Consider the following 12971-nt stretch of genomic DNA (forward strand, 5'->3'; position numbering starts at 1 on the left):
GACATTCAGGCTTCTGAGGGACAGACTCTTACCGGGCAGACTCGAGACCCAAGAGCATGTATTTATGAGATAGCCACTGTGGGTTGGGCCCTGCCTGGGGCACAGTAGCAGACTCCATCATTCAGCCTTTGAGGGGCTAAAGTTCTTGCTATAGGAAGATTGTGTAACTTGACCCCAGCTCCCCATGCCCCTGGGGACCATTCAGTGCTCTGACGGTTATGGGGACTTGCCTGTCCTGACAGGGCACCCTGTTATTCTTGGCCTCCTTCCTTCCTCTGTAGGCCATTTGACTCCTCTCCCCTAGCCACCCGTGTTCTCACCCCCTTCCCGCCCCTAGCCCTTTGCTGTCTGGATTCTACCCCACTCTGCTATTTAAAAAAAAAAAAAAAAATTACGATTCCCAAGGAACGTTTTGCCAGATGCTGGCATTTGACATGCCCTGGGCATCTCTTCCTTGTTAAAATTTCTTTCCTCCTGCCCCTTGATTGTCTGCTTTCATTGGTGGGACTCTGTTTCTTCACTTGTGTTCCCATCCGAGGTCAGCCTGGCTGGGATCTGTCCTTGCTCCAGGGCTCCTCTCCCTGTCCACTTGCCCCTTTTCCCTGGGAATCCCCTCCTCTGCATCTTAAATTTCTGTTCCTCTGATGCAGCTTCCCTTCAGCTCAGGGATCTGACTCCAGCTATGGTTGTCCCCTCCGTGTCCCCTCAATGCTACCTTCTCCAGACCATCCAGCTCTGAAGCCTTGGTGCCACTCCCCTTCCTCTTACCTGACTCCTGGGCTTCGTCCATTTCACCCTGTGCTCTGCCTTCCTCTGTGTCCCCATGCCCCTCTGTCCCCCTCTGCTCTGTACTCTCATCTCCTTGGTGGGAGCTTTGGGATGAGTTGTGTCTCCAGACTCACAGTCCTTGGTCTTTCGCAGCCTGTTGCCCTCCCCAAGATGTGCTTGCCTGCTCTTGATCAGTTAATCTCGCCATCTTCTGGGACCTTTCCAAGCTTGCTCACTCTGAGAAGCCTTCTCTGACCACCAAAGCCAGCAGTAAATGCTTTGTCTCCTGAATTGTTCTCGTGTTGATGATGTGTACCAGAAGTCACAAACAACTGCATCTCATTAAAAATAAATTATTTTTTAATTAGTTGCCATCATGTGAAAACCAGATGCCTTTGTGCAGCAGTCCCGATTGTTGCCTTCTCTTGGAGGCTTAGAAGGCCTGGTGCTACTGGGTCTGCTGCCCTGCCCAGAGACATTGGTCTGGCCCCAGGAGTGGCTGCTGCTGCCCTTGCAGACCATGGCTGTTCAGCCTGGTTCACGCACCTGGGCGGCCTGTGTGGTCCCTGTAGACACTGTGTTTTCGACTCTTGTCTATACCATTGACCTGCCATGACTTAGCAAACTGTCACGTCTTGTTAGTGACTGTTACACGTTTCCATGTATGTCTTGTATTATCTTCACAATTCGATTGCTCTCATGCTGGGGGGGAGTCCCTGACAACTTGGGTGTCCACTGCAGTGCCTGGCACGTAGTAGGCCTGTTGTTTGAAAGGGTAGCACTTGTGCTGGAGTTTGCCATGGGAGTTGTCTCTAGGGCCATGTTCTCACTTGCACCCGCTGCCCACATTACACCAGGGTGAGGGGTGGGGCATGCTCTGTTCAGTGTTTACTAGAAAGTTCTAGCTGATGATGGGAGCATGCCCACTTCTCAGAATCTTGGGGTTGGGCATGTGGTGGAGATGATGGCTGGTGTCATGTGCAGAAGTCCCCTGATGATTCTGGTGTATCCCCCAGGAGAGGGCTCATGTGGCCATTCTCAGAATCATTTCTTCAGATAAAAGGGACAGAGTACCAGGGAGAGATCTGAGTGTCACAGAGCTCTGTCTTCTGGGAAGGGTCAGCCCCCCAAGAGGCTTTTTCTGTTAGAATTTCCCCTGGGGCTGGAGTGGGGCCAGGTCAGAGGTGAAGGGCTCCTGCAGTTCTGAGGGTGGCAAGTGGCTGGCTCTTGGCCTCTCCTGCCCTCGCCTCTGCTCTTCAGTCTGTCCCCACTTGCTCTTCCCGTTAGTTTTTGTCTGTCATGAGCTCTCAGGCCCATGGATTTGGTTTTCTTCCTTCCCCTGTGTGCAGACTGTGTGAGGCCCTGTCCCCTCCACGAGGTAGGTGAAGGTGTAAGAGAACGCACTAGAGTCAGTCATTGCCTTCTTCAAACCAGCCTTCTACAGCAGAGTGACTGGACAGATGCCCACTGGGGGTGCCGAGCAGGATGGACAGATCCAAGTGCTTCTCTGAGCGTTTTCTCCCAGTGGGCTTTCCCCCTGGACCTCTGTGTGCTTCCCAGAAGCTCTAGATCTCGGCCGTTCCCACAGGCAGGCAGGCCACACCAGCCAAATCCTTCTTATTCTCATTCAGCATATCCATTTTATGAATTCTTCTTTCTGTTTGACTGCCTTATTGTATGTATTTCTGCTAAGCTGCTCAAATCTGTTGTGGAATGAAGCAGGCATATGACCTGACAGTACCTGAAGTCCTGCTGGGTGCTGTCACGGCAGCCTGGCCTGTGCTGCTTGGAAGCCACAGATGGTGTAGTCTTTCTACTCTGAATGCCTTGGACCTGCCCGGGAATGCGGCGTTCTGAAGCCCTGCCTGTCGTGGAGATGTCTTATTTGACACAAGTTCGCCTGACCATCTCCAGTCGAGAGAAAGAAGCACTTGACTCATGTTTGACATTTTAAGAAATGGTTTTCATTTTCACATTCAATGAGTCTATTTCTTCTCCTCTAGCTGGGAGGCCAGTGCTGCTCTGCATGGCTAGAATAAGTTTCTTTTCAGTGAAAACAATATGTTCAGATGCATCCTCTGTTTTCATGCAAGGCCACCAGCCACTGTGTGTTGACAGCACGTGGTACAGGTGCAGGGGCACTGTGGTCGCTCCTGCTGGGCAGCTAAGCTTGTCCTTGGTGTTGTGTGTGTGTGCACTCAGGGCTTCTGTTCCACAAGGGACTGCTCTAGCTTGGCACACAGTCTGTGCTGTGGTAAATGGTAAATAACAAAAGCAGATAGCACAAGTGCTTCCCTCTTTCCCAGAGCCCCAGCTACCATTCTGTTAGAAGATCCTCTTTGGGGTTTTGAGGAGAACATGATGGTGATGCATGGGGTCACCAGATGTCTTACTGACCTGTTTGCTGCTCTAGATAAGTGGGCAGAAAAGCCAGCCTTTGGGACACCTTTGGAAGAGCACCTGAAGCGGAGTGGGCGTGAGATCGCGCTTCCCATCGAAGCCTGTGTCATGCTGCTCCTGGAGACGGGCATGAAGGAGGAGGTGAGGGTGCCTGGGCTGCATGCCAGGTCTCTGTGCCCCCTCTTCTGCCCATAGCACGATGCCACCCCTGCCCCACCACTTTTCTTACACAACCACTGCTGGGATTGTATAGAATGGTGTTTTCAAATTTTTGTCACCATGACCTACATTTTAGATTGAGACCCTATATATCAAACCTGTTATATATAATAAGTGAAGCACATTTCACAGAACAATTTTTATTTTTTCTGTTTCTTATATACTCTATTTGCTGTCCTGTTTGTTTCATTGTAAACTGTTCATTAATTGGCAGTCATGGATTCCATGATGCATGAATGGATCAGAGCTCCCGTGAGCTTTAGTTTTTTAAAGTAAGCGCCTATAGCAAGAATCTCACATCTGTATAGTGCTATACAATTCGTGGGGGAGCAGCTCTTGGGGATTGATCTCAGGGGCACACAATCACGGAGCCACATCCCCAGCCCTATTTTATATTTTTTTATTTAGAAACAGGGTCTCTGTGAGTTACTTAGCACCTCACTTTTGCTGAGGCTGGCTTTGAACTCGTGATCCTCCTGTCTCAGTCTCCTGAGCTGCTGGGATTACAGGTGTGTACCACTGCACCTGACTATGCAATGTTTTTTTAAAGAGAGTACATTTATGTATTTTATGGCATCATTACAAAAAAATAAAATAAAAATCCCTAGGAACCCAGCAGGTAGTTCTCACTCCTCTCCCTGTGTAGGTAGGGATGTCAGCACACAGGAAGTTCCCATCTGGGCAGAGCCAGAGGCAAAATACAAGTCTTTTTTTTTTTTTTTTTCCTTTAAAAAACACTTATTGATATATAACAAACATATAGAAAAGTGTGCATTATTGTGGGTGAGCAGCTTGGTGAGTTTTCACAGAATAAACTGACTGATGCACTCAGCACCCAGATCAAGGCCGCTTGTTTACTTCTCACAGTGCAACCTAAACTTTGAGTGCCTAAGCCTGGTGATTCTCATCTGAGGCCAGCTCTGGTCTCTAGGAGCCATGTGCAATCTCTGGAGACATTTTTGGTGGTTATCTGGCATGGGGAGGGCTCTGGTTGAACCTGCTGCAGTGCCCAGGACAGCTCACCGGAAAGAGTCGTCAGGAGCACCGAGGCTGGACCCTGCCCTGTCTTTAACTCCTATAACCCTCGTGCGCCCACCTCTCTTGGTTGAGGCTTTATGTGTTTTTCTCCTTTTCCAAAGTCACATTTAGGGCAGAGAAAGTGAATAGCATTATTTCTTAACAGTTTTTCTTGAGATGTCAATTAAAAAAAAAAAAAAAACTTCCTAAATTGGTCGGCATTGTGGAAGCATAAATCTTGAGGAAGTCAAAGAGCTTCCAGACGGAGTTCTGACAGGCGCAGGTGTTTAGTGAGGAGGCAGGCAAGTGCAGGCATCAGAGGGAAACCGGCTCCCTTATGCTGTCTCCGAGCCCTGTGCGTGCCCTCGGCCTCTCCACCTCCAGGACCCTGTGAGGCCGCACTGCGGCTGCTCTCAGAGGTGGTGGTGGCAGTGGTTGAAGCTCCATTGGCCATGCTGCTGTCCCTGGCTGTCACTCACCACCTGAATTTCATGCTCGAAATTTGTCTTTGTCTTCAGGGCCTTTTCCGAATCGGGGCTGGAGCCTCCAAGTTAAAGAAGCTGAAAGCCGCTTTGGATTGTTCTACTTCTCACCTGGACGAGTTCTACTCAGACCCCCATGCTGTAGCAGGTGAGCGTCAAAGAGGGTCTGCAGATCCAGCTGCCCTCCAGGTGGTGGAGATCAGCACTTAGGACTCCAGTTTCAATTAGAGGTTGAAGTGACAAAACGATAAAATGTCATTCTGATAAAATTCCCTGATGTGTGATGTAACATACAACTCTTCTCCTTTTTATTGTTTATTGTTGTGTGTACCCCCCACCCCGCCATTAAACAGAGGTAAAGGGAGCTTATGTATGATGTGGATATGTTTAGACATACTCAGGTTCCCTCTTTCACCCTTACAACCCACATCTACCTGGCTGTTAGAGGGTGGCGTTAACGTTCATCTTATTTTCTCCTGATCTCTCAATATATTTTTGCAAGGGACTGAATGCCTTTTGTGAACATGTCATTCCCTAACCCAAATTATGGTTTGTCTTATGCACCTTGGAAGATCGTAATTGAGATATTTTCGATTTGCAAAATGTTATGCCCTGAGAGATTTCTGGCCTTGCCTTGCTTACTCAGAATGTGAACGCTTTCAGGTGCTTTGAAGTCCTACCTACGGGAATTGCCTGAACCTCTGATGACTTTTAATCTGTATGAGGAGTGGACACAAGTGGCAAGGTAAGTTTAAAGAAAACAAAGGTTGTAAGTCATTTCCCCCCAGGTATCATAACATTAAAATAGTAAGCTTGTTAAGTCATGTGTCCCAGTTCTGTTTATATTAGAGTAAAACTATTGAGTGTTACTGTTATTACTACAGAAAAGTCACAGCTTAGGCATTGGTTTATGTTTGGGAGACTTACATGGTTGAAGATTGATTTTATCTACATTGATGAACTGGCTGATTTCAAATCCCCTTCCTATTGAAGAAAGCCCTGTAACTGGGGCCAGGTATCACAGGTGACTGAGTGGCAGTTGTGCCTGTCAAGCTGCCTATAGGTTCAGCTGTGCAACCATGTAATAGGGACATTATTAGCACTAGTTAATGTTCACTGAGTGTTTACCAGGTGCCCAGGACTGCCCTCACTTTACACCTAGTACCTCTTGGAATCCTTATTTAGCATCATTAAAGGCTGATGTTATTGCTGTCCTCATTTTACAGACAGAGGGACTGGGGCTTGGGAAGGAGTAGGGCCAGGTAGTAGCAAGTTATTGGCAGACTGCTGACCCAGATCTGCTGACCCAAAGGCTGTTCTGTGTCCCTTCCCCTCCACCCCAGCTTTACCATCTCCAGCAATCATTGGTCCTAAGCAGGATCAGCCTTGTTTAGAGCATCGCAGCAGCTTCTCCTCGCCCAGCTAGCCACCTCCACAGTGCTTTCCCCTCAGGGTTCTGGCTCATTTCCTAACCTAAAGGCCTAAGTCCTCACCATTTAAGGGAAGAGGAGCAAATCTCACCTCCATTGCTGTCCCCTTCCCCCATCTGTAGACACAGTCACTGTTCCTGTCATGCAAGCTGTTATGACCGTAAGCCATTTGTTCTCATCCGTTACATTTGGGTAGACTGTGAGTCCATCCCGTGTCCCTTCATCCAGATCTGTGTATTTGAGCTTTTCTCTGAAATTGTGAAATGAGAGACTTTACCCTAGCGGATGGTGAGGTTTTTAAGTTTAGAGAGGTTTTAAAGTTCTTAAACTTGTCAAATCTTTGGAACCCAGCCTGGGCCTGGCCTGCAACTGAATTAAATGAACCCAACAGTCAGTGCCAGGTGGGGACAGAGGTGCGGTTTCTTTTACTGGGTGGCCTCTTTAAATCATCTTAATATCATATCTCATTTCTATTCTAAGACTTCAAAACTCTTAAGGGGAATAACTCTGTGAAAGAGGTGTCTGTCTTGCTGTATCAACTCATGTAGTTGAGAACTGCCAACATGGCCTCCATTCTGGTGGCTCCTGTACTGGGATCTGAGGTATTCAACCTCTTTCCTGTGACTCACCAGAAAGTGTGGTCAGCTGCCAGCACTCTCTTTCCTAGTGTGCAGAATTGACTTGCTCCAGGGCTCTGCTCCATCCCCTTTTGGTCTCTGAAAGTTTGTGTTTAGAACAGTATAGTGCAAGAGCTATTGTAACTGTTTCCCAGCAGAATGGATTTCTTGGCTTGGAGCCTTGAAGCAGATTAGTGATTAAGACGTCTCCAGAAGTCCGGGTGCCTGGGCACTTGGCGACTGATCTGTGGCCAAACTGCACATGGATAAGGAAAACCACCTACAAATCTACACATTGCCTAGATGGGATCTTCGGGTGTCTTGTCTCCTGGTGCCATGTGTTGGTCTCAGGGCTTTAGCAAGGCTATTCCCTTGAGGCCTTGAAACCATTCAGCAGAATCGACACTCTTATCCTGTTTTGCAGACCAGGAGTCTTTTGAGTCTTGGTGAGGTTGACTTCCTGCGCTAAGGAGGGAGTTAGTTGGTATTTAACTCTGTCTGTGCTGTTTTGCAGCTGTGGAATACAGTGACAGGCACTGCACAGTTGATGTAGTGTGTTTACTCAGCTTCCCGTCACTGTGACAGAACCTTGAAAGAATCAGCTTAAAGCAGGAAAGGCTGATTTGGTCACAGTTTCAGAGGTTCCAGTCCACGGTCACTTAGCCTGTTGTCTTTGGGCCTGTGGTGGAGGAAGCCTGTTCACCTCATGGCTCCAGGGAAGCCGAGAGAGAGAGATGGGAAGGGGCCAGGGTCTCAGTAGCTCCCTTAAGGACATGTCCCCAGTGACCCAGCTTCCTCCAACTAGGCCCTGCCTCTTAAAGCTTCCCACACCTCCCAGCAAGGCCCAGGGCTGACAACCAAGCCAGTAACACCTGGGCCTCTGGGGGACACTTCAGGTCCAACCTACAGCAGCATATGAATACAGGTGTCAGTAATATGTGTTCTAATAAATTCTTGTACATAAAAATTTGTTTATCAGTGTGCAGGATCAGGACAAAAAACTTCAAGATTTATGGAGAACATGTCAGAAGTTGCCACCACAGAATTTTGTTAATTTTAGGTATGTATGATTGACATTCTATAAATCAAGTCTGCATGCTGCAGTGGTCCCGAAGTGAAGATGGGTTTAATCCCTGCAGAGAGGCCATTTAACTCAAGTGTACTTGGCCCATTAGAAAGCTTTGGGGAGGAAAGTGGGGCTGCTGGGAGTGGGGGTTGATGGACATTTTATGACGCATGTGATGTAGCATTAGCACGTCTGGAGCTAATAGGTAAGCTCTCTTTGTCATTTTGCTACTGCAGATATTGCAAAATAATTCTTGTGAAAACTCTAGGCAACTGTGAGTTCGGTTTGGAGTCTAATTTTATCCAGTATGTAAACTGCAAAGTTTAAGGATACTGATATGTTCTGTAATGTCTTTCATATATAAATAGAGCACAAATCACCCTACTGTGGAGAGTATATATTACTTTGTTAAATGGTTATGTTTCTAAGAAAGTTTACCATGGGATAAACCTCAGGAATTTAAGCACTGTTTTTCCTTTTGACTTACTTAATATATGACTTTGAAGGAGCATAGAACCAAGGGGGAGAGGTGGCTCTGGGAAAGAAACTAATTTAAAACATAAGGAATTTTTCCAACATGACTTATTTAAAGACTGGCAATATGCCCAGGATATTACCTGACTTGAATTTAGTTTTGGGCTCTGTCATTAAACTAAACTAATTCTTTCCTTTTAATACCTTACGTCTGAACCTTGCCTCATTAGTGAACTGGTATCTGTAATATTTCTCATTGATTAATTTAATACACAGCTTGAAATTGCAACACTCTTAATCTGTTCAGTGCATTATGATGGGAACTCAAGTACAGTTCTTAATATGTGGGAATTTGACCTTTCAATTTGCGTATTGTGCTCTATAATTTGTACTTTTTAAAAATACCGAACATATTGACATAGTTCAAAACTAAATGTACACATTGAAAAAGTCTTCTGTTCCCGTCCCCCAGCCACCTAGTCCTACTCCTGAGACACAGTCAGTGTTTATAGTTTCTTATGTTCTCAGTAAGAGTCACTGCATATGCAAGCACATACATTCATGTATTCATTCTACACACATATTTTTTCTCTTATTGCCTACTTTTTGAAAAACCAAATGGTAGTGTGTACCATTGCCTTCTTTGCTTGGCAGTGAATACCTGTTGGAGATTTTTCAGTGTCAGTACATGATGATTTTGTATGGTTATATGGTATTCCACTGTCAGAATACTGTGATTCATTTAACTAGCTCCTGATACAGCTAGTTTATTCCTAATGTTTTTATACTACTGTCCTTGCACATAAGAGCATATATCTATTTGGTAAATTGGATATTTTCATAATTGCAAAGTAAAGTTTTCAAATACAGTTTCCTTTAAGCAGTATAGCTAGGCTTTTTTTTTTTTTTTTTTTTTACTATATTAAAATGTATTGAGTGCCAGGCACAGTGGCGTATACCTGTAATCCCAGTGCTTCAGGAGGCTGAGGCAGGAGAATCACAAGTTCAAAGCCAGCCTCAGCAATAGCAAGGTGCTATGCAACACAGGGAGACACTTGTCTAAATAAAATACAAAAAAAAGGACTGGGGTTGTGGCTCAGTGGTCAGGTGACCCTGAGTTCAATCCCTGGTATCAATAAAAGAGAAAGAAAAAAAAAATATATATATATATATATTGAGCCCATTGTTAGTCACAATGTAATATATTAGGGATAGAATAGATAAGATATGAATCAGAACTAAGTTAAAATATATAGCAAGGAGTGCGTATATCAAAGAGATTTACAGTTAAGCTATTTTTTTCCTTTCAAGCCTTAATTTTTCACTTTTCTAAAACAAATTACATGAGAGATATGTAAAATGCTTTCCCTGAGCCAGACTCTGATGTGGGAACTCTGCAGTTAGCCTTTGAGTGAGCTGGGGTTGAGCACAGGATGGAAGGGTCATGTCTGCCGCTGTTTCAGAGGTGATGTGCTTGCCCCTTCTCTTTTTTTCCATAGGTATTTAATCAAGTTCCTTGCGAAGCTTGCTCAGACTAGTGACATTAATAAAATGACTCCTAGCAACATTGCGATTGTGTTAGGCCCTAATTTGTTATGGGCCAAAAATGAAGGGTAAGTAAACTTCCCATATCATAGTACTTCACCTCCTCCCTTCTGCCTGATGGGTAAACAGACTGATAACTCATGGTATGCATTTTAGATAAAGATGTTCTTTAGGATGTTTTCAAGTTGACTTTTCCATTCAGCAGATATTCTCAGGGCACAGCTGTAAGCTGAGCACTGTCCCAGATGCTGGTGACACAAAATATATGAGTCTTGTCCCTGTCCTCTAAGAGTCCCTGTTCCTGGGCAGCCAGGTAGCTCGGCACCTATAGTACAGTGTTGAGAGGATAGGGGAGAGAGAGAGAGAGAGAGAGAGAGAAAGAAAATGAACACACAACTTTACTTCCTTAGGGTCTCTGACTTGGCCTGAGAATCAAGTTGACATGATGCAGATTAACAAGGGGAAACTATATAGGTTTTACATGGACATAGTAGCCCCACATAGGAGAGTGCAGACTCAAAGAGGTGGTTAGAGCTGGATGCTTTTGTACTGAGTTGGACAAAAGTAGTAAGTTGTGCAAGCATGACAAGACAAAGGGCCTTGGCTGGTCATTGTGGGCCCTGACTCAGAAGATGAAGATGAGTGGAACCAGGTTGGTTTGTGCAGATTTCCTGCTACCTCAACACCCTGGTGATAAAAATGTTTGTTTCCTCCTGGTTTTGGAGAGGACATCTTTCACATGCAAGTAATTATCTCGTACTTGAGGAAGAAAAGGGAAAATCAGAGTGTCCTTTGTTCATGGACCCTTTTTCAAATGCCTTTACTTCAAAATAAGCTTCAGGCCATAAGGGTGTATTTTGGGTGTCACACTCTGCCAGCCTTCCACATCACTGACTTCACTAAGCTCCATGGCAGCACTGATGAAGAGACAGTTTAAGCTGAGAAGCACAGGGAAAGCCTGGCTGGGAGTGGCCCCCGAGCTTCACTTGGGTGAACCAGTGTTGTCCTGCAGCTGGCACCTGCACCCACCCCCTCGGGTGTGCCCCATCGAATTTCAGAAAATATTTATAAGGTTATTCAGTAAAGATTCAGTATCATAAAGCAAAATTAAGGTAAGTAAATATACAGTTAGCTACATTGATCATATCTTATGGCAAATAAATTCCAGGCCGATTAAAGACTTAAGCAACTTAGTGAGGCTCTAAGAACCTAAGACTCTTTCTTAAAATAAAATAATAATAATAAAGAGGGCTGGGAAGTTAAGTGACTCAGAAGTAAGTGCCCCGGGTTCAATCCTTGGTACCAAAAAAAAAAAAAAGACTTATAAATACGGTTACATTTTTGTAACTTTCGGGACAGAGAAGGAATTTCTAAATATGAAAACAGAGCAAGAAGCAGTGCACTTAAAGTTGGTAATTTTGGCTCTCTACCAGATACCAGAAAGCCCCTTAAGCAAAAGCCTACTCAACCAGGAAGGAATCTGGGGGGTGTTGCTGAGGACTGAGCCCGTGCCCTCCTGACGGAGCTACGTCCCCTTATATAATAATAATTATTCATTTTCTTCCTTTTGTGATCTGGCACCAGACACTTTCGACTTCTGGGCAGTCATCTGGGGTCTAGAAAGGCGTATGGCAGGTGGTCTTCAGTGTCGCGCTGGGAGCTCATGTTTTTTGGGGCACGTTGTGGCAGCACATATTCTTGGGGACATTATAGGCAAAAGTGGTTTGAGATGATCTTAGGTCTTAGTATGATGTGGCTCCAGGGGGAAAAGGCAACCCTTGTCATTGCCCATCTTGAAACCAGCTTCACTGCTCTTAGGACCCTGTGCAGGCTGAGGAGGAATAATTGAGTTGGGGTCATTTTTCCTCCTGGGAGATGGTTAGGACCTTGTGAATTTCATTTTCCAGTGTATTTAAATATTTTAGCCTTTAAAAATAATGGAAATGCCCTGACACAATCTCGAAGTCAGAGGCTGCCTCGGGGAAGCATTTTCATTTTGTGAACTTCCTCTGCAGAACACTGGCTGAAATGGCAGCGGCCACATCCGTCCATGTGGTTGCAGTGATTGAGCCCATCATCCAGCACGCAGACTGGTTCTTCCCTGAAGGTAATCACCACTTCAGTTCCTCGGCTGCCAGGCAGTGGGCGATGGTTCAGCAGGTCTTCATAGTGATCCCAGATCATCTGGCTTCCTTTTCACACTTCTTTCCCCTCTTTGGTCCTTTTTGACATACTGATAATCCTTTTATTTTGTCTTCACTTGGTTTCACTAAAACATTCAGCCAATATTTAGTGAATACACTGCTGTGTGCTTGCTGGTGAGACATACTGTTCCCCCGGAGAAACTGGGCCCCTGGAGAAGGCAGCTGTGCAACAGATAAATTACTAGAAGGAGGGGCCAGAGAGAGGGGACAGACTCAGGCACGGGAAAAGGGAGCCAGGGAATGCTCTTGAGAAGAAATGACCTTGAGTATCCAGAAACCTTCCAGGGGGAAGAGGGCTTGTTGTCTCTCTGGCTAGATGGCTGGATTTGAGCAGAGGTGGAAGATAAAGCAGGAAGGGGCGACTGGGGCCCGTGAGTGAGGAGCCGAGTCCACCGTGTCAGGGAATTGGGATGTCATTCACAGAGGAGAGAGTTTCAAGCTACCTTGTTGCAGTCCTGGGACCCACAGAGCTTCCCACACTTCCTTGGTGGGTACTGGCTGGGTGTGTGCAGGGTCCGGACCTCAGCCCGGCTTCCCTAGAGCAGGCTCCCTTCCCATGTCCCCGGCAGCATGAGCCCCCTCACTCCAGGGTGGTGCTCATCTCTTCTCCACTGTCTCCCTGTCCTCAAGAATCATGCCTCCCTCATGTTGGTCACCTAAGGTACGGTGGCTGAGTGACTGTCAGCCTTCTGCCCAAGAGTTCCCTCCAAGAAAGGAATCTTGCAAAAGCAGCCCTTGATAGTCCTTTC

The 12971-nt window shown here is 46.0% G+C and overlaps 1 protein-coding gene across 8 annotated transcripts in view; it reads left to right on the forward strand.

Moving 5' to 3' along the window:
- Positions 1-12971, forward strand: part of Arhgap17 (Rho GTPase activating protein 17) — an 84859-nt gene that overhangs the window by 54661 nt on the left and 17227 nt on the right. For all 8 annotated transcript variants that reach the window (XR_013426985.1, XR_013426986.1, XM_078024177.1 and 5 more), the window contains 6 exons: positions 3182-3309; positions 4923-5034; positions 5550-5631; positions 7913-7993; positions 9973-10086; positions 12034-12125. Coding sequence is in view for 6 of the 8 variants with exons in the window: in XM_078024177.1 (XP_077880303.1) it covers positions 3182-3309; positions 4923-5034; positions 5550-5631; positions 7913-7993; positions 9973-10086; positions 12034-12125 (609 nt within the window). In the remaining 2 variants the exon portion in view is untranslated. The remainder of the gene's footprint in view (positions 1-3181; positions 3310-4922; positions 5035-5549; positions 5632-7912; positions 7994-9972; positions 10087-12033; positions 12126-12971) is intronic.

The sequence above is a fragment of the Ictidomys tridecemlineatus genome, chromosome 10, assembly GCF_052094955.1.
Source record: "Ictidomys tridecemlineatus isolate mIctTri1 chromosome 10, mIctTri1.hap1, whole genome shotgun sequence".
Classification (NCBI taxonomy): Eukaryota; Metazoa; Chordata; class Mammalia; order Rodentia; family Sciuridae; genus Ictidomys; species Ictidomys tridecemlineatus.